This window comes from Vicugna pacos, chromosome 1 (genome assembly GCF_048564905.1).
Source record: "Vicugna pacos chromosome 1, VicPac4, whole genome shotgun sequence".
In the NCBI taxonomy this organism is placed as follows: Eukaryota; Metazoa; Chordata; class Mammalia; order Artiodactyla; family Camelidae; genus Vicugna; species Vicugna pacos.
This window is the reverse complement of record NC_132987.1, coordinates 59,884,292-59,911,094: the sequence shown is the minus strand read 5'-3', so window position 1 is coordinate 59,911,094 and position 26,803 is coordinate 59,884,292. Positions and strand designations below refer to the sequence as shown.

The 26,803-nt window shown below is 39.9% G+C and overlaps 1 protein-coding gene and 1 non-coding gene across 2 annotated transcripts in view; one reads left to right on the top strand and one right to left on the bottom strand.

The window, feature by feature from the left end:
• The window catches only part of ATP13A5 (ATPase 13A5), a 99,406-nt gene extending 74,688 nt beyond the window's left edge, over positions 1-24,718 (top strand). The window contains exons 23-30 of the mRNA XM_006200950.4: positions 431-540; positions 4,101-4,197; positions 6,304-6,376; positions 11,143-11,317; positions 13,724-13,926; positions 20,011-20,099; positions 22,572-22,652; positions 24,108-24,718. Coding sequence (XP_006201012.2) covers positions 431-540; positions 4,101-4,197; positions 6,304-6,376; positions 11,143-11,317; positions 13,724-13,926; positions 20,011-20,099; positions 22,572-22,652; positions 24,108-24,368 — 1,089 coding nt within the window. The 3' untranslated portion in view covers positions 24,369-24,718. The remainder of the gene's footprint in view (positions 1-430; positions 541-4,100; positions 4,198-6,303; positions 6,377-11,142; positions 11,318-13,723; positions 13,927-20,010; positions 20,100-22,571; positions 22,653-24,107) is intronic.
• On the bottom strand, positions 6,043-6,114 carry TRNAA-GGC (transfer RNA alanine (anticodon GGC)). Its single transcript has one exon. It is a non-coding gene; the product is annotated as a tRNA-Ala (tRNA).
• Positions 24,719-26,803: the final 2,085 nt, after the last annotated feature.

Sequence of the window (26,803 nt, the reverse complement as noted above, 5' to 3'; positions counted from 1 at the left end):
CCCAGCAGTTAGCTGATTGGCTGGATCAGGCGGCCTAGGAAAAGGTGGAGATTAGTTTTTCCTATAGTTCATGAAGATGGCCTCTTAAGTAAGAACCATGATGGTAAAGGCTCCCATAAAGTTCCATCTAGTGCTGCCATCTTTTTAATAGACTTCCCAAACGAGTGCTTTCACTTTCTTATCATCTCTACACCCCCTCAACCAATACCTACACAGCCCTCATTCTTCTACCTCTGGGTCGTTGTTCAGTTGGTGCCTCTTTAATTGGTGACTTCGTGTATTCCAGGTGGAGGGAGAGCATAAACAGAGACCTGGGGGTGGCAGGGTGAGATATTATCAACACTGTAATAAGAAGAATGGCCTCACGGTGTTTGAGCAGTTAGAGCCTGGCCTGAGGAGTCGCGGGTGCAACATGAGTTTATCATTCCAGGCTCTGAAAATGGCTCATGCGGGCATTTCACTGTCAGAACAGGAGGCATCTGTGGCATCCCCTTTCACCTCGAAGATAGGCAACATCGAGTGTGTGCCTCAGCTCATCAAGTAAGCCACCTCTCCCTTTCCACCCCCTGACCGGGGGGCCCACAGTCTGGCTCCAGACAGAATTCAGCTATAATTTAAAAGTGATAAACATCACAGCAGAGGCACAGGGGAAGTGCCATTGAGCCCCAAGTAAGGGGGCCATGAGTGCTGCTTGAGAAGGCTAGTAAAAGCAACAAAAAAGGGGCTTTTGTTGAGCTTTAAGGGGTAAGTGGCTGTGTTATGTGGATGGTCAAAAGCTAAAGTTGATCTTTAAAAACCGATTGTCTATCTCATGTCTCATCTCGTTTATTTTGTATGTTGGCTGCTCACTGGAACCTTTCTCCCAGGGGTTGGGGAAGTGGGAGGAAGCAGAAAAGGAGCACTCCATTAGATAGCTTCCCCAAAGTGTTCTGTCTCCAAAATCCAAATTTGTGAATATCCAAGATGATTGCACCAAAGACTTTTCCTGTTGATTGGCAATGATCAGGGAAAGGGAAGGAATTAAAAACTGTTTATTTTCCCGGTACAGCTCCTTCGCATCCACTCCACTCTTATTTCTGATCTTGTCTCTACTCATATTTTAAATGCAGTTAAAAATAAAACATCAGGTTTTACATTTTGTTTATAAATCGTATTCCTTTATTGTTTCCTCTAACACTGTGGGGTAATCTCAGCCTATCTTCACAGCCAGTGGTCTGGAAGTCATCACCAAATCTTGAGGTTTATACAAAAAAAGACAACCATGATGTTCTCAGCATGTCCCTTAGGGCAGCTGAATTGGCACCTACTGGTAGGGATTACTCACCCAAAGGTGTTAGCTTCTGTCTGGCTGCAAACCAGCAAGACAGCTTGACTTCTTTCCCTGAGTCCTGGGTTCTTGCACCGGTGTCCTCCGTGCCTGCAAACATCATCACCTCCCCTGCCTTCAGAGCAGCTTCCCTTCCTCACTCCCGTGTTTCCTGCTCCCGTGGACCACTGGGTCCTTAGAGTCCCTCTCTGAGGCTCAGAACCTTGATGTGCTTTTAACTCTTTCCTTTTTTTTTCATCTCTAGTGAACAAGGCATCATGTTTTAGTGATTTGTCTTTTGGAGAGTGTCTCCAAGCCCTACCCTTACTATCGCTAGTGCCCTAACTTGATTTGCATCATGGTGACTACAAAACAAGACCATTCAAGACCCTCACCAGAGTTCATGCTTCCAGCCATCAACACAATCCATGGAGCTCTTTCTAAATATTGAGCTTAAAAATGTGATGGATTAAGAATGAGACAGAGCTTTGCCCTGAGGGCTTACATTCCAGTAAAGGATATATATAGATAGATGTACATAGATATAATCGTGTAACACAGAATTTTCTACCTGATAGGTGAGAGGTGCTCAATAAATGAGCTTTAAATAAGTTAGTGTCCAAATAATGTAGTAATATTTCAGTGCCAGGAGAGGTGGTTTCAGAGGAGGGTTGTAATTTGAAGGATGAATAGGATGTGTGTAAACACAAAGGAGGTGGGGGGTGGAATGCCAGGTGGAGTTAGATGGAAAGCCATGCTTAGAAGTGGGGTTCTAATTGGAGACTGGGGTGAGAGGCCAGATAGCCCAGTTGGGCTGGAAGGCTTCTCACATGGGAGCTGTGGAAGTTAAGCTGGAGTGTCAGGTGTGGAGGAGGTTTAAACTCCAGGATGGTTGCACAGAGCGCCTATTGGATTCACCCAAAAAGCAGTGTCATGGAATTTCAGATGCTCTTTCTCATGCCAGCAGCTCAATGTATTTATGAATGCAATATACTGTTTTAAAATATCAGTCAGAATGTAAAATTTCTCTCGTGGCAGATGGTTTAGTGAGACTTTGGGGTAGAAACCCTTTGCTTTTATATTTCACAGTTTCATAAACATTAGATATGGTTCAGCGCTTTTAGGCTGCTTTTACCCTGGCTGTTCTTGGGAAAGCATCCTCTTGAGGAGCGATGAAGCGTGGTTTTAGGTGCATGGATCCAGAACACAGGTTTTCATTGTTATCTTTTGAAACATGATTGACTTGTTATAGTTCAAGTGCTTTAGGGCAAGGACGATGCCTTACTCATTTCTGTGTCGCTGTGCCTGCCACAGTACCTCAGAGCGTTCGATGAACATTTGTGAATGCATTAAATAAACGACTGGGTTGCTTAAAATTCACAACTATTGGGAACAGCAGTAATTTTGGAGGCCTGTGCAAAACATTCTTTATGCTGTACCATTCTGGTTTTTTGCACTCTAAAAAAAAATCTAGGTGTCAGTTTTCTTGGAAATGTATGCAGCTGCAGAAAGAAAGATGCAATCACAAAGTTCATGTCAGAAAACAATCCAGGCTTCCCATGCTTGCCCCTTCTCCGCTGGTTTCCTCCACCCTCTGTGTTGAAAACAAAGGGCCGTGCCTCACAGCCTGGTGGAAAGCATCCACCCGGAGCATCCTGGCCCACTTCCCTCGAGAACCTTCTCATCTTGCCTGAAGCAAAGTGGCTATTGGTTTGGCTTTTTAGGTCTTATTTCAAGTGTCCCTGTTCTGTTGGCAAAGTCTTTGAGCACCGCAGGTGCCGTGTCACTGGGAACTGGAAACCAAGAGGATGCAGGCTTCCTCCCATCCCCAAGCTTCCACCTTGACAAGAGGAAGCTGCAGGAGGGCTTGTTTGCCGGATTCCCCAGCCCCCACCCCCACCCTGTGCTGCTGCCTCACGTTGTCTTCTTTGGTCTGTCGTAATCTGTCACCAACCAGACCCGGTTACAGGAATAACAGCTCGAACAGAATTTTTTATGGGGGTAATATTTGTTTATTTTCTTTTTTAAATTGAAGTATAGTTGACATACAACATTATATTAGTTTCAGATGTACAACATAGTGATTTGACGTTTATATGCGTTATGAATTGATCACCATGCTAAGTCTAGTCACAGTCCATCACCATACAAAGTTATTGCACTATTATTGACTAGGGACCGTTTACTTTTTAAGCTGCCATTTTTACCATTGTCTTTATTTCTTTTGATTCCCATACTAGCTCCGATTATCACCCTGGGTTCTTCCTGGTGTACTGAAGCCAACAAAACCCATTTCATCTTAAATATTGGTGTCACGTCTACACTCCCTATAATGTGAGAGCACCTGTCCCTTAGCTCGATATCTCTAAGGGACTTTAAAACATACACAGGGAGCAAGTGTTGTTAGAATGGAATGAGTCTCAGGAGAGCCAATGCTTGACATTTTGCACCTTGTCACAATGTATTGTGTTTATAATGTACATGGTAATCTTTTTAATTCACTGAAAGCTTGTTGAAAATGAGGACTGTGCTTGATTCATTTGTATCCTCCATGACTCTGAGCGAAACGCTGGTACTCAGAAGCCCTAAAAAAAAAGTGAGCCTGTGAATCAATGAGTGAGGTTAGGATTGAAGGAAAGAATGAGCAAATGGGTGGTTAAATGAATAACTGAGAGGATGAATCAGTGATTAAGTGATTGTATAACAACAGGCTATTAAAATGAGCTCCTTTTGAAATAGAAAAGAGACTGAGAGATGTGTATCATATATAACCAATTTTTTTTTTCTTCAACAGAGAAGGCCGAGCTGCTTTGGTTTCATCCTTTGGGGTATTTAAGTACTTGACCATGTACGGCATCATCCAGTTTATTGGTACATCGCTGCTCTATTGGGTATGAACCAAAATAATTTCTTCCCAGTTCTAATTGCATTTACATCCCTTGTGTATTTCCAGGGGTGGGGAGGGGTGCAGCTCCTACCCAGGATTTAATGTTTTATAAATAAATGACATTTCTCAAAATAGATGTCTGCAAACTGGCAAACTTGATAGAACTGTGCAGGAAACAGCACTAGAAATAAGTGCACATGAATTGGTTTCTGTGAGTGTTGTTTTTCTCTAGATAACCTGAGACTCTTGACCTCCTCAAGCCTCGATTTCTTCACTTAGAATGTGAAGAGAGCTTCAGAGCCGCCTAAGTATAACACAGCGGGAAACAGATCAGTCTCCAACTGTGGAATATTTGGGGCCCACCAAGAGGAGAGAAAGAGAAAGAGAAGTTGTTGAATTTGACTTTGAAGGATTCAAAACCTGGAAAAGCTCCCATACTGGAGCTTTCCTTCTGAACCTGCCCAGAGCTTTCACATGTCATTAGTAAAAGATTAGCAATTCTGTAAAAAAAAAAATAATCATAATAAGATTTTTTGAAATGAAATGATAAAAATAATCATCTAAGAATTCATTAGCTGTATGGAAGAAGTATGTATAGGTTGAAAGTAATCTGTATCGGTCCAGGTATAACTTGCTCTGCAGGAAAATGACAGCAAGCTCAGGGCATGCTGCAAGGAGGGGATTATTTTACTGCTTTTCTGGTGAAGGAGAGAAGCACAGGGCTCCAGCCTCTGGGAGGTTACCAACTGCAAGCAGCACACACCAAGGCAACCAGGTGGATAGAAACAAGACCTGAACTGCGAGCCAGGAAGCCTGGACTCACGTTCTGTCTCTGTCACTACGAGCAAAAGCGATCGTGCTCCTGGCCAACCCTTTATCCACCTCCAGGTAGTCAGGCTGGCTGATTGCCAAAGCCTTCCATCGTTCTATGAAAGCTGCTCCCAGAATAAAAAGGAAAGCCACCTTTGAAAATGTCTCCCTCTTCCATCTCACCCTGCATATGTATCATTTTACCAATCTGAGGGGAAAAGTAGGGGAAAGGACATGAGAAAGAAATGTAAAGAAGGCAGGGGAAGAACTGGAGGATGAGAGAGATGCGGAGGAATCATTTGCATCCTCTGAAAAATACAAAAGCAGATTTTCAGCCCCACTGTCTCCCTGGATAGAGTTGGAACCAGAGTTTACTCTGAAAAGTTACCCCATTCACTCTGAAGGTCTAACCCTAAGTAAGAGTGTCCCCCGAGGACCTTCACCTGGAAGCTTCTTGGTGTTGGGTTCGCCCTCTAGTTCTGGTTTACCCAGAAGTATTTTTTATTTGCATGAGTCTGGTCTGTAAAATGTGTAGAACCAGATTCTGACTGAGTGCTCAGTCAATAGCTAGGAAGCCAATAAACAGACCTGGCTGCAAAAGATAGTGCAGGGCAAGTTCCTGGAGAATAACCAGCTGACTTTTATATTGAAATTCTTCAATTCCTTTAATGTGAACAGAAAAGAAGTTCTGTGTCTACATATACCTTAGAAAGGCAGGTGTACTGGAATGAAGTCTGTGATGGGCTTACTTGACCTCAATCTGTGGATAGGATGGAGGGGAAAATGTGTGGAATGATTTGAGACCCCAACTTAAAAGACCCAGATTTAAGTTGGAAGTTCCCAGAAAGACTTTCAGGCTTAAATATCTCATGTTGAGGGTTCAACCGTCCAGGCTGAGACTACAGCGGCCAGAATTACTGTGGCCAATATGAGGATATTTCCCAACTGACTGACTTTCATTGCTAATTTGGAATTAAATTTAACACTAGGAAAAGAGTGATTTAAAAATTTTTAATTTAATTTAATTTTACCCCCTTAACGAAGGCACTAGGGATTGAACCCAGGACCCCATGCATGCCAAGCATGCATTCTACCACTGAACCATACCCTCCACCCCCTAGTAATGATTTAGTTCTGTTCTATCTAATGAGATGCTAAAGATTTTAGGCAAATGACTCTCTTCCTAAAGTGCGAGAAAAGTAACAATTGCTTCCTGACTGCTTTCAGGAAGAGTGTTGGGAATGATGAAGAGGTCATGATGGTAGAGCCTCACTTATGTTTACTTTCCTTTCCTTTTCAGCAACTACAGCTTTTTGGGAATTATCAGTATCTCATGCAAGATGTAGCCATTACCTTGATGGTCTGTTTAACAAGTAAGCTCTTTGGCAAAGTAAACCATATTGTTTGTATTTATCCATGAAATTCCAGAAATACTCATATAAATAAGAGCTTTGGAGAACAACACACTTCAACTACCAAAACCTCATTATCTATGAATTTTTTCAAAGTGGTCTTTACAGTAAGTTGAGGGTTGATGTCCTCAGACTTGGCGTTAAAATATCCTGTTAGAGAATAGGTCTTAGCCTCAGAAAATTGTCAACGTATTCTGAGTTCTTTGTAGATTTGTGTCTTGTACATAGAAAAATGTACAAGAAATCCAGGAAGGGAAATCTTTAAAACCCAAAGGTCATTTTCCATTATGCAGTTATGCTTCACATTGACGTGAAACCAGATTTTTGCTAGGTCTTTGACGTTTGAGGACAAATGCTAGCGTTTTATTCTAGTGGAATTCTCTCAAAAGCAAGGTGTGGCTTACAGTGGCTATCGCTCATTTCCTCCCTTTGAGATGACACTGATAAGTATTTCCTGTCAAAGAACTCAGGGCTTGATACTAACTCTTAATAAGTAAGAAAGGTGACTCCTTCAACAGAGAACAAAGAAAAAGAATGACATACGCATCTCTTTTTCCTTGTTCAACAATGGAAGTGTTATGAAAAATAACAGATAAAACTTCAAGCAATGCAGGATATTAATGACCTTCCATGTAGCATCTTAAAGCATGAAACTGATATCAAAGTCATTTATCTTATCAGCCCAATGACAACATTTACCAGTATCAGAGATGTAAGTACTATCAATTTTGATTCTTAAGGTTGAAATATTCATAGCCCATTAAAATATTTTCTGTGTTTTATGAATATTCACATGGCTGGATAATTTTGAATCAGTGATATTGCTTCTACCGTGTTGCATATTCTTTAAGCAATTTGCATGATTTACTTGTGAACATGGACAAGGATGCTAAAAAGAAACAAAGAATACCAGGAGGTTCCAAGAGCTAAGCTAGCAGGCAGTAGCATCAAAGTGAAGGCCATGGGCATCCTCCCTGTCTCTGTGACCTTTGGCATGTATTCACTAAATAAATAATTGACTCATAGGAAGCGTCTTTATGGGACTCTGAGGATCCAATAACACGATGCATGTAAAGTGTATAGCCCAGTACATCGCATCTTGCAAGTACTCATTACAAGATACTGTGCTCCACGCACCCTCTTCGTCTTCTTTTGAGAAGACTGACTAACTTGGTGAGTCCAAGAAAAGACTTAGACTGTGTACAAGTAGACTATTTGATTAGAAACTCCAAAACATGGGTGGTAGCCTTGCCTCAGAATTGCCAGACGACCTTGAGCAAGTTGCTTTGAGCTTTTGCGCACTTAATTCCATGATATTGGTTATGAATCTGACTCCCATGGTGATGGGTGTACTTTATTCTTTCCCACGGCAATAGCCTGTTGACCTTCCTGCCATTTGGTCATCCTGTGAAACGTAGCCTCTCATCTCAGAGCTAGCTTGGTGGGAGAGGTGAGATGACTAAGGGCAGGACCACTGTTACCAGTGGGAGACAAAAGTCTCAGAAGGGTGCTAGATCCGAAGCATAGTGTTCTACTGGAAAGATGGCACTTCATCCAATTATTAGTCAACAAATGTGTAGCTGGCTCAGTAAATGGGCTAGACTTGGGGTAGATTGGTAAAGGGAGTAATAGCGTGAGGAAACAGCTATTTTTTGTTTATTTTCACCTGCTACCTTCAAACACTATTGCTTTCCCATCCTTGCAAGCTCAGTCATGCTACAGGCAGATCATTTCCTGGTCCATTCCAGGTATTAAAATGATCTCACCTTTAGCTGTGAAAAGGCCAAGTATTAGAAATTAACATTTCATGTTTTTATCCAATTTAAAATTTTCTTCCCCAAATCAAGCGTGACCTGTGGCTCGGAGCAGGTAGTGGGAGAGAAGGCCAGGATGTCTATTTTCCCTGTGTTGGCTACTGTCAGCTCTGCCTTGGTGACCACGAGTAGCAGCAGCCCAGGACTTTCTCCTTAAATGGGGCTATTGTAGTTCTCTCCTGTCACGTGCCCTCCAGCAGGGTAGGCATCTAAGCTCAGGCACTTCGCCTGCGGCTCACTTGTGAGTCCTTGAGTTCTTCAGAGTCCCTGAGGAGCGGTCTGGACCAGACCACTCCCTGACATCGGTGCTGTTCTCTCCTCTGACCCCCTAGGATCACTTTCAGCCACTGCCTTTTCTAGTGCTGTGTGCTACAAAGCCGTTTTCTTCTGCTGGCCCTCTGGCCCCAGCAGACTGCCCCGCTGAGCAGATTCCTTCCAAGACAGCTCTAGCCTGGTTCATTTCAATGGCTTTTACTTGACCTACCAGCTAATAGATGCATAGCTTGTTCTCACTGCTGCCCCCTCTCTCTTCTCTCTGCTATTACAAGCAGGGGAATGAGAAATTCAGTCTCCTCACCACTTCAGGTCTCTCCTAGGGTGATTCTTAGGACCTCCTCTCATTTGTGTTTGGGTGCTACTGGAAAGAAAACCACAGCTCTTGCTGTTCTTAACAATTCCCTTTAAAGAATCTCTTGATCATCTCCATGGTTTTCTCTTACATGGTCTGTACCTGGGTAACTGGGGAAGAGGGGTTGGCATGCTTACAGTTGAAGGACCAGGATACATCCTTCTTACTAGGTACTATGAAGATATGGTAGTCATCTCTCTTTACATTAAATTGGCACTTGCCTTTCATTGTCCTCAAACATGAGGCTCAACAAAATTCCCCAGCCAAGAGGGACATCCCCATTCAACCTCCTCTTAGAAAAGCGTTCATCTCCCATTATGTGTTAGGCACATAAGTACCAGGGGCATTAAAAGTCTTCTCACTGATGTTTCAAGTTTAGCGAAGAATTCACATACATGAATGGATGAAATCCAAGTCAGAAGCAGTGAGTACCAGAAACCAACAGATGCTTTGGGAGTTCATAAAAAGAGGAGATTGTTTCTAATGATGGGAAGAGATAACAATGGAGAAAAGAGACATACTGGGGGTGGCTACATGGAAGAAGTAGCATTGGCACCAAAATGTAGAGTGAATAGATTTTAAATATCTTTTTTTTAAAAAAAGAAGGGCATTTCAAGTAGAAGGAAGCAGCAGGAGCAAGAGAGAGCTGCTAAGTATAGGGCGAGAGTTTTTCAATTTGACCACACTGTAGGGTATGTGGAAAGAAACAGCAGGAGGTAAAATCTGAAAAAGTAGGTTGGGTCAGATCACAGAATCTTGACTGCCAGGCTGAGAACTGTGGACGTTTATCTGCAGCTGTTCGGAGTCATTGATGATTGTACGATTAACGTAAAATCACTCGCACCAAGGCATCTACACTTCCCAGCTTCCTAGACTAAAGCCTTTGACCTTAAGCCTGAATTAGTATGGGGAAAAGACAGTGCCATCACATGATTGATTGATTGGTTGGTTGATTGATTTGCTTGTCCATACACAGTCCCTGAGACAAAGGCTAGTCACGTTCTTTATTACACACCCCATCTGTGTCTTCCACTGGACTTCAAGCTCTTTGAAAACAGATGAAACATCCATCTCATCTCTGCGTACCTCATGGCCGCTAGCCCAGCACCCTCCCGGGAAACACTGGTTAAACTGCTAGAGGTAAAGATTCAGGCAGGCAGAGAGATACAGGGTGAGTGAGTTGGAAGAGCCTCTGGGGACCGTTTAGACATTCCAACATAGTCGTTTTATACACAAGAAAATGAAGGACCAAAGAGTTTACGTGATCACCCCAGAACACACACTGAGCAAACTAAAGACCCACTTTAGAGTTTTATTACCCCAAACTGGACACACGCCTCGCTGCCTTGCCCCTGTATGCATGAACAAAAAGCTACGGAGACATACCCTACTTTCTTACAACAAGGACACCAGTCATCAGCTGTGGGGCGGAAAGAGATGACAGATGTGAAGAACTGAAACATCCTGACCTCCCCGTGCTGCTTTTCTGCTCTGCCCTGAGAAGTAAAATACATTCCGTTTTCATCAGTTTGTTAGAATAAAAGGCTTCTAAGATGGATGTAGTTATCTTTTTTTTTTTTGGCAGTTCTATTTAATCTCTGACCCTTGCCAACCCCTCAGATGTTAAAAAAAAAAAAAATCCCAGGGCCAAAATATATTTTTAATACTCTCATCCAGAAGCAAGATTTTTTAAAGTTATTTTTCCTAAGTCTAATGTGCCCTAGCAGTCTTCCACTTACACACTTATCCAGGAGGAAGCAGGACACACCTCTAGCGTCTACCCTGGTACACTGAAGTGCTCAGAGAATGTTGGTTGAATGAATAATAGAGTGAATGTTCTTTAAAAAATATTTCCCAGCATATGAAGATTAGTCTAGCTAGATGCACCCTTACTCTCTTCATCTTAACTCCGCTTTCCCGTCAGCATTGAGAGATAATACTGCTGTTATCCTTATGGAAGGGCATCTTCCTCTTTTACGTACCATTCCTGGTCAGTCTGGTTGTGGAGAAAATATTTGCACTATTCAATATGGTAAATGCATTAATTATTGGACTTTTAAACCCACTACTTTTTGTTTCTGAGGGTGAAACCAAAGCATGGAAGACGCAAAGGCTGGTAGCATTAGATGTGCAGTTAACTAAGCAATGAGCTTTCCAAGGTGTAAACCCTTAATTCATGTTTGCTGAACTTGAACCCTAACACAAGACTCAGGATAATATGCATCTCAGTCTTTTACTTTCAATAATGAAGTTGTAATAGGGGGAAAAATGGATTTGTCTTTCAGTGAGCGCAACTCATGCCTACCCAAAGCTGGCTCCGTACCGACCAGCAGGACAGCTCCTTTCTCCTCCTTTGCTGCTCTCAGTCTTTCTGAATATCTGTTTCACCTGCATTGTGCAGGTCTGTGCATTTCTCTACGTGAAGCAGCAGCCCTGGTATTGTGAGGTCTACAGATACAGGTAAGGTTTCGTTTCTTACTTTTCCTTTCTGAAGTTGGTACAATGAATACCCAATGACTTTGTACAACTTGGTTTGAACACATACTCTAAAATTTTAATTAACAAAAGTTATCTCCATTTTGCAAAACCCAAGTGATGGGACAGAACACAGAACACAGTCAGTAGGTGGCGTGCTGGGGTGATCTAACAGCAAGTTCTGGGGTGGGAAGACCTAACGGTGGGTTGACTGAATGTATTCATTCGCTGGTGATTTGGATATCATATAGACCAGAGGTCGGCAAACATTTCTTGTAGAGGGCCAAGAAGTAAATATTTTGGCCTTTGTGGGCTCTGTGGTCTTTGGTGCAACTACCCAGTGCTGCTGTTAATAGTGAAAAAACAGCCGTGGACACCATATAAACAAGTCAGTGTGACTGTGTTCCAATAAAACTTTATTGACAAAACCAGCTGGTGAGTCGGATTTGGCCTATGGGCTATCGTCAACTGACCCCTGATATACAAGAGAGATTTGCTTAATTTAAATGAATGTTAAACGAATGTTAAATTTCAAAGGAATGCTAATTTCAAATGAATGTTAAAATGTTAGTTGATGCTATCATTATCATGATTTGAATTGAACACTAGACTCAGGGCAAATCTCTTCACCTCCCAAGGCTTATTTCCTTAAATATAAATTAAGGGTAAGATGAGGTGAACTGCACCTTAGATGTTCAAACTCTTTTTTTCTGACAAAGGCTGCCTGACCTCCAAAAAGAAAGACAGGAAGAGAGAGCTTCTCTTTTTGAAGTAGGGTTTGTACAAACTCCTGCTCACACCAGTGATATTGAAAGTATCAGAGCCCCAGGAATCTGTGAAGGACAGATTGAAAACTACCCAATGATGTATTAGATTATGACGTAGACCCCATATTCAGCAACTCGGGTATTCCTTGCAATATAGAAATTCATTTTTGTTTCAAAACCAGATTTTTCCCCAAATTGGAGTGTGTGTATTCAGAGAAGCAGGGTTCTGATTGAATCTGGGAGACAACGTGGCATAGCCAAAAGGATGATAGATGGCCAGTCCTGCTTCTATCATTAACTAGCCATGCCAGCCTAGTCCTGAACTTTCTTATCTGCAATGCAAGCATACTGCATTAGATACATTTTGGTATTAAGCTCTGTAATTCAGGCCTTTTAGTCTCTCTGTCCCCTTTGTACAAGGAAACTTTGTGACTACTGACTGTTTCATTAATGTATTGTGCAGACAGTAACTGAACATCTACTCTATGCAAAGCACATTCCGGGAGTCTAGGGAACCAAGGATAATAAGACTTAAGTCTTACATTTGAATTCACAAAGGAAAAATGAATTTTATGTATAAACAGTTACAAAAGTAGTAACAAGTTTCAAGCGGAATGAGAAAGCTGATGGGAACTAGTTTGTCGGTTTGATTGCTGGAAAAAAAATGAATATTGCAAATACATCAGTCAGGATTGAGAAAGCCCGTATCTTAAATGTTTTTCTGAGCAAATATTAAATGGCATCTCTGTGCTCAGTGCTAAGCATTTGTTGTAAATCTGAGTAAAGCAAACAAACAAAAAAAAACCAAAGGAGAAATTCCACGTGCAGGAAATTCTCATCTCAGGGGTAGAAAATTATGGCAAAACAATGAGCTAAATGCAGCAGTAGAGGGAAGGATGGGGGCAGTAGTCACGCTGGCTACCAAACATAAGGACGTTTCGGTTAGAGTTACATTAGAGGGAATAGGATGTGAGGACCCAGAGCTGTGCAAGTTGGGGAACAGGGAATATCCCTCTATGTTTGGAGTATAAGGAACATAGGAGGACTGGCAAAAGATAAGGCTGGAAGAATTGCTTGAGACCAGAGTGCGAAGGTCTTCTGGGCCTGCCTGAGAAGTCTGAACTTAATTCATTAGCAAAATAGAAACATAGACACTCGTAAGCAGGAGAATGTCCTGTTTGGATCTTGAAGAAGAGGCTTTGGTTGTGTGAGGAGCATGGGTTAGAGCAGGCAGATTCAAACTCAGGATCCAAGTTAGGAGGCTCACATTAGTCCAGGAAAGAAAAGACACCCCAAACCACCACAACTGCTCTCCCCTCCCCCACCACCGCACACAGTTCATAGACTCAGAGTTGAAAGTAATTCCATAGGAAATTGTCATCCAAGCCCTTTCAAGAGCGATCATTTGTTCTAAATGGAATTCTGGTCGAAGAACAATCTTGACTTCCTCTGAATTTTATTTCTGCTTTGTCATTGCAAGAGGTGAACAGAATATGTTCTGGTAGTTACTGGCTGGAACAGCCTGAAAGATGAGGTCCCTTGGTAATAATTAACTAATTCTTTTCCACCAGCTGGATTAACATAGAACAAAAAGTCCCATAAATGCTGGTGATTTCTTTTGTAGTGAGTGCTTTCTGAACGACCAGAGTCATTTCTCAACAAATGTGAGTTTGGAAAGAAACTGGACTGGAAATGCAACTCTGATTCCTGGTTCAGTTTTAAGTTTTGAGAGTACCACCCTGTGGCCCATCACCACCATCAACTGTATCACAGTAGCATTTATCTTTTCCAAGGGAAAGCCATTTCGAAAACCCATCTACACAAACTGTAAGTATGATGTTTAGTTTTTTTTTCAAATATTTTTTTCCTACTCTTCCATCATCCCCCGAGTTGCATCTCACTGGTGAAGCAATTGACTGAGAAGCAAAAAAATTGCATTACTGTAAAATTGAGTACTGAACGGTACTTGCCATAGGTAGGACAGCCCACGGGCAGAAAGCTCACATGCAGATAAATGTGTGCAATATTGAATGGTCACAAGAGTCCTGTCCTAATTTGAGTCATCAAGAATTATTTTAAGCACATCCATATATGTCAAGATATTTTGTAAGAGGTTTTCTAATCAATTCAAATACAACTTGACCTTTTAGTAGCTTTATATCTTTGGGAGAGCCACTTTAATCATGCTGTGAATTTCTTTGATCCCCAGTAAAAATGAATGCATTTTCGTATTGTTAGCCTTTCTTCTTCTCTGAATTTTCTATTTACATTTTCATCCGTTTTTTTTTTCTATTGGGCTGCTGTTATATTTCTTATTTATTTGTATGAGCTGTTTATTCCTTTGTGATTTTCTTCCATTGCTTTTATGCACAGTTTTTTCTCATTACAAAATCAGATAGATCATCACTCATTTAGTTTTTTAAATTTATTTTAATGCTTTTTTAAATCTAATGTTAATTTTGGCGTATAGTTTGAAGTAAAGGTCAAACTAGTTTATCCAGCTAGTCACTAGTTTTCCCAGCAGATGCCATCATTTAATATTCTTTTTGGTCATTTATTCAACTGAATATAATGCCACCTTTGTCATACCTATACACATGTATACTTATGGTTTCCTGATATATATATGTGTGTGTGTGTGTAAACTTATATAAGTTTCTATATTATATTTATGTTGTATACTTACGTATTAATTTATATATAATTAATTTGTTTCTAGACTATGTTGTCTGTTTCATTAATAGGCCAACCTCTTCTTGATCTATCACTATACTTAAAAAACTATAGTTTTCTAACGAGTTTTAATACATAGTAAGATTGGTGTATCATCCTATTACTCTTCATTTTTTTCTTACTTTCTTACTTTTCTTTCTTGTTCATTCTTCCGAATATACTGTAGAATAAATTGCCAGGCTTTTAAAAAAAAAAATCGCCTTTGGGATTTTGATACTAGGGAAAACATTTATTTGTTTACACAATTTGGTATTCACATTTAAGAACATGTCATGTCTCTCCATTTGTTCATGCTTTCTTTTATGTCTCTTAGTAAATATTCATAGTTTTCTCCATTATAGATCCTGTACCTCTATCTAAACAACTAGTCCTATGCCATCTGTATTTCTGCTTATATTGTGATCAACTTTTTCCTGTTATAGTTTCTAACTGGTAATCACAAATACTCGTGAAAGGTACAGTGTTGTTTATCGTATTTATTTCCTATTCAGAACTCTTTCTGAACTTTGCTATTACTCTTTGATTTTTGAGGGTTCTAGAAAGATAATTATGATCATCTGCAATTAATAATGTTCCTTCTTCCTTTCCAATAGCTAAAATGCTTATTTATATTTTCTGTTTCCATGTACAATCCAGAATTTCCGGGACAATGTTAAGTAATAACGGAAATAGCAGAGTTCAAATTGTAAAAATATATCTTACAGTTTTCACTTGCAAATGTGATTTTGAATATTAAGTCCAGTAGGTCACATCATGTAAAGAAAATGCCCTTCTATTTCTAGTAAGTCAAGAGTATATTTTAAAATCAAGAATGAGAGATGTATTTCATCAAATGACTTCCCATCACCTACTGAGGTGATTATACTCATTTGCTCCTTTGACCTTTGCTGGAATGTGTTCCATTAATAAATCTATTATTAAGTCATCTTCATATTTTTCAGGAAACTCTGCTTATTTGTGGTGGATTACACTTTTAGTGAATTGAATTTTATTGTTTTTAAATATCTGTATTTTATGTTGGGTTGATCTGTAGGTTTCTGTGTAGTGTTTTGTTAGGTTTGGGTGTTAGATTTGGAAACTCCTGGACCTTTCCTTTCCTTTGAAAAATGTATTTTATAGATAAAAATAGTCTATTCCTTGACCACTTGCAAGAACCCAGTAAAATCATCTGGTTCCAAATTCTTTCTTTTGAAAAAAAATCACTTTTTTCAGAATTGATTTAGGTTATCCTCTTTTTAAATTGTTCCTTAAAATAAAAACGAATTATTGCCCAGGTAATTCCTTTTCCTTGAGATTATTACATCTTAGCATAGGGTATTCGGTGGTATTTTCCTATAATTTTTAATGCCTTCTACAACTCTTTTAATATCTTCTCATCTTAATTATGTTTATGTGTGTTATTTTCATTTCTTTTTTACCAGAAATGTGTTTTTACTGGTTTTCTTTAAATAACAAGCTCTCAGATATAATAATTCTGTACACTTTCTAGTTTCCAATTTGTTAATTTTTGCTTTTCCCATTTTTCCCCCTCTTCTTACTTCCTTTGAAAATTTTTTAAATGTTTGACTTGATTTTATAATCCATGTATTTTCTTTTATTCTTGTGAAATTGGAAAAGCATTCAAGGTCAATAATTGTAATTTGGGTTACATTCTTTACATATTCTTATGTCTCTAATTATGACTCACTAGTTTCAAGAACAGTGATTTTTAATTTTCAAGTGGGAAGGGATTTTGTTCTCATTCTTCTATGGCTCTTTTTCTCAACAGCTTACAAGTGGACTAAGTTTCTTTACTGACCAAACAAATTTTTAGAGTTTTGTTTTTAATTTGTATGTGGGAGGGATTTTTAATTTAAATTTGGTTCATAATTTCTAATTTTATTGTCATGATCAGAGAAAATCTAGCCTGTAATATTTCTGCTTTGGAAAATTTACTCCAGTTTTATACATCATCCGGAATATCCTCTGACTTCTGATTTTCTAAAAAAGTCATAGGTATTAGAGACATCCATTCTTATTTGTAAATTAGAAACATAATTTACTACATAAATTAGTTTTAGCAATTATATAATTCATATGTATCAGTTTTCATCCCCCCCCCACCTTTTTTGTATAGGTGTTTTGTCAAAGATTTTGAGGGCATGCTAAGATCTTCTTTTAATTATAGTTTTTTTAAATGAATTTCTTCCCAAATTTTTTTTATTTTTATTAAATTTTGATATAGTATTTGATAATTCCCCAGCTTCTCTCACAACAAACCATGATTCCGTTTCATGTTTTCAGTTCAGAGTCATCTATTTTATTGTAAACGTGCTTTACAAGGAGGCTATATTATGTCGGCCAGCACTTTAATTTGATTGGTAGCCGCAGAGTCCTTCTACATAAATTGAGTTAATTACAGCTGGATTTGTTACATCATAGCGACTTAAAGCTTATGGGTAAATTCAAATCCCGATGTCAAACATAACTGATAATTTTAGGTGAAAAACAGTTTTTACAAATACATTCTAACAGACACAATCATACAATAAATTATATACTCTCAAGGTTAGAAGTCAAAAGTCCTTGGAACTACTGTTAAAATACACAAGCAGTTTTACTTTGATGGAACAAAAAAGTCCTGACCCTTCTCAACAGCCTTTGACAGAATGTCAACTTTATGATGATGAGATACAGAAAAAGTACAGATTTAATTTTTATGCAAACAGGAGGGAATATTCACTAACCCTTTTCTTATCTGAGAATAATCTGTAATGGCTGGCCCAGGACTTGTCTCCAAATCACCTGTGCAAACAGAACCCCATCCTTTTGAGTTTCCGCATCAATAGCAACTAACCAGGAAGGGCAACATTCACTTCAAGTCATCTTGTGTTTTCCAATCAAAGCTGAATTGAAGAAGGGAGCCTTATTCTGTTTCCACACTGCTCCCTTGTGCACCAGCCTGGCCTGCTCTTCAGATCACTGGTCTGAGGATGGTGTGATGTGCAGAGCACCCAGCCCAGTTCTAGTGAGTACCAGGCCTTCATCAGTATGGACATTGGCGGCATCATCTTCATCCCCACATCTGGGTCCTTGGGACTTGGAAACAATAAAGTACATGAAGACTTACACAGCCATCTCGTAGGGTCTTCTTTTCACCAAGCTGCTCAGATTGCTTTATTTTAAGAGATGCATCTCCCTTTTTTCTTCTCTCTGCCTCACTCCCCTCCCAAGTAAGCTTGAGTATTCCTCCGGGAGGTGATGCATCTAGTTGTATATGTAAAATGAGTCATGGGTGAATATGAGGGTGCATGTAGGTGAAATTACAGCTCTAATGGCTTCAAAAAATAGAGCCTACTGTAGAGGGACATCGCTTCTGACTTCTAGTTGGTATAGAACTATGCAGAGTTGGGGGCCAGTAGACTATCAACACTGGAATAAATGAGGTAGAGAGAAAATAAATAAGAGAAAACGTAGTTTGCTTGTTCATAAATCTGACGGTTGTAAGAATCATTTATAGCACAGCAACACTGATTAAATGCTGTTGTTGGGGCCTGAAGGTGCTAATCCCATCAAAGAACATTTAGAAGGTGCTGTCTACAAAGTGCTTGAAAGCTCTGATGGACACCGAAGTGGATGGGGTAGGGGAGATAAGAACAGGGATGTTGGCACAACACATCCTGAGAAGTTTAGCTCCCCAAAGTACAGTGATTGGGGCAGATTAGAGAGAAAGAAACCAGCAGATGTGCGTGCTACTTTCTCAATTCCTCTTTCAATTCAGAGTCCCAGAGAAGCAGATACAAAGTCCCTTTCAGGTGATTACAGTCTAGTGGATACATAAGTGGAGATCATGCCAAGCAGAGTGTGATACACACCACATGAAATAAAACTTTGTAAGGGAGGATTGGGGAGACTTTAAAAGAAAGTGGTATTGGAACCAAGCTTTTTTTAATACATATTTTTATTGAAGTATAGTCAGGTTACAAACTGAGCTTTTTAAGAAAAACTGGAACTTGCCAGGACTGAAGAACAGCATCTACACAGGGTATTCTGTGAATAAAGGCACTGAAGCTAGAAGGTGTTGGGCCTCTGTGGAAGCAGCAGGTTTGTGGTTGAACTTTCTTGGCACATAGGAAGAGCAATCAGAGATCAGTTTAGAAAGGCTGATTGGAACCAGACTCTGGAAGGCCTGGCATGTCAATCATTGGAGATCTTGGACCTTATTCTCCAGGCAACAAGGAGGAGTCAGGTGCCACCAAGAGGACTGACTATGTCATGGAGTTCAAGCTCACACTGCTCTCTGTGTGACAGGGAGATCAACAGACGAGATCAACATTCCTTGTCCCATCAACGTTGGGAAAAGGAATGAGAACTTAATTCAGAAAGTCAGCAGATCGAGAAGATGGTAAACTAGGGTCCCAAAGAACCATCTTACTCGAGTTGGAATTCAGGCTTCTTTTATACTAAAAGGGGAGGGAGGGACTGTGGCTGGTTGTTGCAAACTTCTTGGTGCCAGAATCCTTTGTTCTTGCAGCTGTCAGTATAGGTCTGGTCACAGTGCTTCTGTAAACCTCCAACAAGACAAATGTTGTTCTCTGTTCTGCAACTTTTTATCTATGAATGGAAATGTGTTATACCTTTAAAGATCAAGCCCGGGAGGCAGAGCCTTGAGAATAGGCTATCATGTATATTTCAAACTATAGGTAACATCCTTTTACAAATGTGCAGAGTCAGCATGACTAAGCACAGGCTACAGAGCAAAAAGACTAGAGCTCAAGGAAAAGGTCCAATATGGAGTCAGGTTTGTTCCTCTGTTACATTTATGTATTTGTGCACAACTCACTAGACCCGCCATGACAAAGCATCAAGACCTCCCTGGTTACCATTTATTTACATGGGCTGGTCACTGCAGGGTGTCCCAGCCCAAGGACTTCCCGGTGGAGGTAACTCCTTTATAGAGTTTACTAGTATATGTTTAATTAACAGCTTTCTACACCCAGCTCTTTAAGAAAAGATTATAAGATATCACCTTTGTCTTGCAAGCATTAGAACATATTTTAAAACATATGAGGATATATCAAAACATCTGAAGATGTATCCAGTATTTGCACAACAGAGTTAATTGATTCTGCAACATGTGTGCCAAATTATAGGAAACATTCCTTTAGCATCTAAAAATAATGTTTGCTGTTTCTTCAGATATATTCTCCTTTCTGCTGGTGTCTGCCTTGGGCTTCACAATTTTCATTCTGTTTTCTGATTTTCAAGATATATACCATGGAATGGAGGTACGTGGTATCCGTGACTCCCATGTGCAGGGGGGCCATATTGTAATTTGCATGTCAGTCGCTCTTATATTCTCTCTGGCCGCTGAATAGTGTGGCCCGTTTACTAGAAGAGCAAATAGCACAGCTCGATCCCACAGAGGCTGGCCTCTGAGTGTTTTCGTGTTGTTAGTACTATTAGTTGGGTCCATTTGTCCTGTTCATGCCTGAGATACCATGTTTGGATACTTTATTCTTCCATGTCATACTAATACAATGAAATTAATGCATTAATACAATAATTAATTCTTTAATTTTTTAATCATATAGTAGAAATCCTTTATAATGTAGTTGTGAAGAGTAAGAAAAAGTTGGTTTATAGGCCAATCATGTTCCACCTGTCAGATGTTGATTATAGGGAGTTTTAGTTGCTTTCTGAGGGTTAGGCAATTGCGGGGGGTAATTTAATTAATTGTTTTAAAGTGGAAGTACTGAACCCAGGATCTTGTGCATGCTAAGCATGCACTCTACCACTGAGCTACACCCTCCCCATTTAGAGAGTTTTAGTTCAATGAGCATCATTGGATCAGGGTGCACTGAGATAAGATTAAATTTATTAAATTGTTTAATAATTTTATAAATAGTTATTGAATCCATTTTTGGACCCAGTACTGTGGGAGAAATAAAGGTAAAGATTGACCCTTGATCTCCAATCTATAGTTTTGTTTCAAAGATGAACCAGACCCAAGGGAAATGGTGGCATCGCCACCTGAGGTCATCATACTTGCAAAGAGTGTCAGATAGAACCGGGAAGAATATAGGAAGGAGCAGCCTCACTGGGGCCTGTGGCTGCCATGAGAGGCTTCATGCAGGGGATACAACTTGATCTGGGTCCGAAAGGATGGGCTAGATTTTGCAAAGTAGTAGGCAAGGGTATTCCCAGCCAGGAGAACAGCCTAAGCACAAGCAGAAGGCTAAGCAAATCTCTTTTGTCTCAGAAATGCAAAAGAATGTAGGGTGGCCGAGCTAAAACTCCAAAGCAAGGCATGTTTCACAGAAGCCCTGGAAGGTTAGCTAAGACTCAGGCAGTAGAATATGAGGAAGGCACAGATGGATGAAGGCAGCCAGTGATGTTTGGACTCTGTGCTGAGAGCAACGAGAGTCACTGAAGATATCTGAGCAGGTTTTCAGCAGGGCACTTAAGACAGATTAATTAGATGGCGGAAGGAAGGCTGTGTATGAGAGCAGAGAGGCTGTGGGAGAGAAGCAGTAAGGAAATGAAAACCTAGACTGTTCAGTCATTTTCAAAACACTATGAAGCTCCAGAGTGTGCTTGGCACTGGGGTTACAAAGATGGGTAAGATGTGGTCACCACTCTCAAGTAGCTCAGGTGCTGAGAGGGAAGAAAATCACACAAGCAGATGATCCCAAGGCAGTGTGGCCAGTGCCTTCCAGGCCAAGGGCTGGAGAGGAGACCTCCCAGATGAGGGTGGTGGCAGCAGTGAGGGGAAGGGCCAGGTTCCCCATTATGATCTGACCCACGGCCATATCCTACAGACTTCTTCAAACAACCCTTGCACCCAGGGTACCTATTTCACAACCCTGAGAAAGGCTGTCTCCACTTAGGGAAAAAAAACAAACAAACATAGTGTTACTTTGAAATAACCCACATCAGAATAGGGATGGGAATCAAAAGTGAGCATTTAGACACTGCCGGGGGTCTGTGGTTTTAGTCCCAAAGGCAGCTCCTCCCCTACAGAGTCATCCTACACATTCTCTACCCTTTAGGGTCAAAAAGGGGGCTGCATAACTATCCTTCTGCTGTGGATGCGGCCATGGGAACTTGCAGCTCTTACGTCTATTCAATAAGTGTAGCTGGTGGTCAAGGCATATCCTTTAATCCTTACAAAGAGGTTGGTTGGGTGGGTTCAACTCTCATCAAGTCATTAGATTTAGGGCTGGGAACATTGGTTCAAAATTTTTTCACCGAGTTTCTATCAAAATAAACTTGAGCCTCTGGCCCCCTTTTGTTTCTTTTACTCATGTGTCAATTTTACTGAAAGAATGAACTCTAAGTAGATTTTGCTTTAGGAAAATTAGAAGTAATAATATTATTAGCTGAATGATTTAATCTTTTTCTATTTGAAAAGGTAAAAAATGAAGAGAGAGACACAGAGGCCCCAAAGCAGTCCTGTCTCATGGCTGTGACCCAGGGCGCGTTTACTCCACATCTGTCATCAGGCCGGGGAGGTGCACAGGCCAAGAGGCAGTCAGTTCTCCACTGAATCCTGGCTCTGCCATTTATTTATTGGCATTTATTTATTGAGTCCTTAGGCAAGGTACTGGCCTTCTCATCTGTCAAGTGGAAAAATATCATGCCTACTTGCCATGCCCAGAGAGTTGTTACAAATATATCAATTAGATAAGATCATTAATATGTCGGTTTTTTCAAGTTTAAAGTATGCAAATTATAAAGTGGTATTTCTCTCTCTGCAGCTCATCCCAACCATCACATCATGGAGGGTTTCGATTTTAGTGGCAGCCCTCACCCTGTTCTGTGTGGCCTTCTTTGTAGAGGTAAAGTAACTTCCGTACGCCTCTTACAATTTTCTGGGGAGATAAATAAAGGGGCTTATTCTCAACAGGTGCACGTTTTTTAGAGCAACCATGTTTGTCCCCCCAAAATTATAGTTATTAAGTGTTGGTAAAAACTGTACACGTTCTCTTTGGGGGAAATGAGAATGATTTAAAATTCTTTAAAAGCTGCATTGAAATGCTCTCAGGATCTGTGGCGTAGAAAGCAAAACTTCAAATTAACTCTAATTGCAACTCATATGAAAGCCATGTGTTGTATCTCCCTAGTATTCTCAATAATCTGGCAGAGGCTAGACCAGGTGACCTTCCAGCTCTAAAGTTCAATGAGACCTTTTAGAGTGAAGGACTGTCTTCAGGAGAGCGTCCTTAATTAAGAGAGAAGGGAAGTCATTGCTCATTCTAGTCAATTCTCACCCTTGAAGGTCTTCCCCTATAGCATTTTTCTTTTACTCAGTGTCACTAAAGGGCTTTACCTACTCAGCGAAAGGCTGAGGTATCATTTTTTAAAGGATAGTTTTAAAAAAAGGTTCATGTACTGAAGTTCCTTGGGAAAAGAAATCAAATTAAGAAAAAAATATGTATATATACAAATATCTCATGTATCCAGTGTACATAAAACTTCTCCTACTTTTTAACTGAAAATTTCCATTTCTGAGACTATATTTTTAAAAATAACCCAAAAGGAGAGAAAAAAAATTTACATGGATGAAAGTATTCATCACATAGGGATGAGCAGAGTCAACAATGGTAAAATATTACACTCAACTTAAGTGATCAAAAGTTGAGATGCTGTTTAAGTAGTTCTACAACAATTTGAAGAAATGTTATAGTCATTAGAAGTGATTAGGGAGAAGACAGTAGCTACAAATTTTATATGACAGAAAGTCTAGTATAAACAAAAGTGGAATGCAAGATTTGATTGATTCTATTATAAATGCATAAAATTGTATGTGCTTGTGAACACAGGAAAAAAGAGAATCCCCAAGATGGAATGCAAAACCCATTTGATTTTTAGAGTTCATTTATTCATGCAACAAACCATTATTTGACACCCTCTCTGTGGCATATAGCAGGTAGCAGTGATTTTTTTTCTTTTATTGATTTTTGAATACATTATTTAGTTATCATTTCAATCTGGCAGTGAAATAATTCCAAGTGAATCACCAGCCAGGATTTAACTAGGAAATCTGTGGAAATGAAAGGTTGTAAGCTTCCAGCAGATTTCTGTGACCACAAGCACACTCTCAAGGGGAAGAACCCAGAGCCCAGGGAGTTGCTAGGCTTCACAGGGACTGCAGGGAGGATGGTGGCCACAGGACGGCAGTAATGGGCACACCTCAGAGGAAGGCCTGGGGGAACAGGGTGGCAGTGAGCAACCCGGCTGCAGTGGGAAGTAGAGGATGGTTTAATTTTTTTTTTTCCCATCTGATTTTCCAGGATGCCGTCCTTCAAAATCAAGAGCTCTGGCTATTGATCAAGAAAGAATTTGGAATCTATTCTAAGAGTCAATATAGGAAGTGGCAAAGGAAACTGGCCGAAGATGCGACCTGGCCTCCCACAAACAGGACAGATTACTCAGGTGACGGCGAAAGTGGATTCTACATCAACCAAGGCTACGACAGCTCTGAACAGATTTCAAAAGAAAAGCTCGACCCGGGAGGCCAAACCACAGAACAACATTTCGAGACCAAATTGTAATCAGAATCGTTGTACATTCGTAACAGCACCAGCCCCCCTTTTCCCAGAAACTAAAGCATTGTAGGAAGTTGAGGAGAGTCTGCCCTTATATTTTGTTTTCCATCTGAAGATTCAAAGAGCATTTCTCAGTGTATTGAGCCTCGCAACAAAAGACCTTAAATATGCTTATTTTGACTGTATTATCTACAATGGTAGAAAAAAATGCATTTCCTAGAATATCTTTTTTTTTTAACAAACTTTATTCACAATGCATAACATTGTCCTGGTTAAAGTGCACAATTTTTCATGGTAGTAAAATTAATAGTATGAACATTGATAGAAGAAAGAAAAATTGAAGAAGACTTTGAAAATTTCACCAATGTAATTTCTATTTTCATCTACAGAAATAAAGGAATTTGGGGAAAAAAATCCTTCTCTCAATAAACTGTCACAATTTTATATTTGCTTGCAAAGAATATTTATGTATATACCTTGGCCCAAGGTCATAAAATTCCTCTTTTTGTTCCTTTTGTATGGTTTTAATAGAGAAACAAGAATAGAAAATTACTTCAGAAAATTCAGTTCTAACTGTAGCAAATGTGGAAGGGGAGAGTGATGGCAGTTTCTGTTTATTGCCTGTAATCTTGGCTTGAGTACAGCGAACGTCTAAGCAAACTCCACCAAAGACTGCATCTCCCAAATATTGGTTTGTGGCCAGTGAGCTAGAAAGTCCAGAATAGATCAAAAGGTAATGAAATAAACTATTAAAATGTGCTTTTCACTCAGAGAAGCATGGCACCTTCATTTGCTCTTTATTACTGACAGGTGAAAACCTCTAAAAGTTGCCTATATTCAGCACTGCTCATCTTAAAAAAGAACTCCTAGGGAAGGGGCCCAGAATGTTTGTATCTACCGCATGACAATTCTCAGGATGCCAAACAACCTAATGTTCCATTTCATCTTTTAAAAACCTAACTCAATTATTAGATGAACATTAATGACCGCAAGAAAGGGTACATCCTTTACAAATATAATCTGCACATTATTACCTTTAACATATATCCACCTCGCTGTGACTTTGAGAAGATATTTATTCCTAGTGAACATTTTAAATTACCTACTAGGCTTTCCTTGTAACCATAAATCTAATTTTGCTAATTAAACAGATCTTTAATGGGTCATAGGCAATTAGTTAACCAGTCCCATTTCATGAGTGCCAATTACGTGCCTAATAATGTGATGTATGGATTCAACAATGTCCTTACAATTCTGACATCTTTAGGATTGAAAAAATGCTTGCAACGTTTCAGCAATTCGTTGCTGTAAATAACCCTATACACTTTGTTACACAAACCAGCAGCATAAATGCAAATTCCTATGAAAACAAATATTTAATATTTACATTTTATTCACCTTTTCTTGGATGCACAGCTCTTGGAAAGTGATCATTTTAAAATATGTCTAATATAGTGGGTACCAATGAAAGGTCAAAAGATCAAAAAGATCTTTACCTTATGATTAAGAAATGTGTGTCAACCTATAACACACGGAAGCTCAGTTCTCCTTGAGCTGACGTGTCTGAATTTAGTAATTTGATCTTTAGAATGAGAAGACTCAATTGATAACACTATGACATTTAAATACCATGAAAAGATTTTTTTAAAAATCTTTATTCAATAAATGTACAGCCTCCCCGATGCAGTTTTTTTCAATAACCTACTAAGGATCTGATGGGTGATGATCTTTATTTCACACATCTTTTTTGGAAGGTGGAGGCAGGACATAATCAAGTTGAATTCTACACTAGACTTTGCTAAAAATACTCAGAGAAAGGTTTGCTAGTCTCAGAAAAAAATGTTTGATAAAAGCACAAGAAACATGGCCACATATCAAATGATCACCTATAGGAGAAACCAACTGGACAGCCTTCAGCTGCCCGTCACCAAGGGTGGCCATTTTGGGGAAAAATTGATGGCTCACTTTGTGAGCTCTAAGGCTGAAAACCACTAGGACCTTGAACACTATGTGTGTGAAAAGTGAATTTAATGTATAAGTGCGTGTGTGACCATTATCCAGTATTGCCAGGACCGTCTTCTGGAGTGGAGATGTCCAGAGTTTGACTGGAGGATCCTCAGGATGTCCTCCGGGTCGTCAATTCTGTTCCCTCTCCCAGCAGCCAGTGTGGTAATTCTGCCACACCCAAGTCTCCTGTTTAGGGTGAAGATTTGCCCTCTGCAGTCATCTTTATTAAAAAGCAAGCACACCTTAGGAGACGTAACACGTCAAGCTGTGTCCAACCCACCCTGATTTGACAATACTGGAAAAGAGCTTTTTTTTTTTTAAACTATTACTGAGAGTAGGACATAAAAGGAACTGAAACTAGAAACTGAATTTAGAATAAAAATGAAAGGGTAATCTGGGATCATGCTACCAAGTAGGAGGCATTCACATCTCCC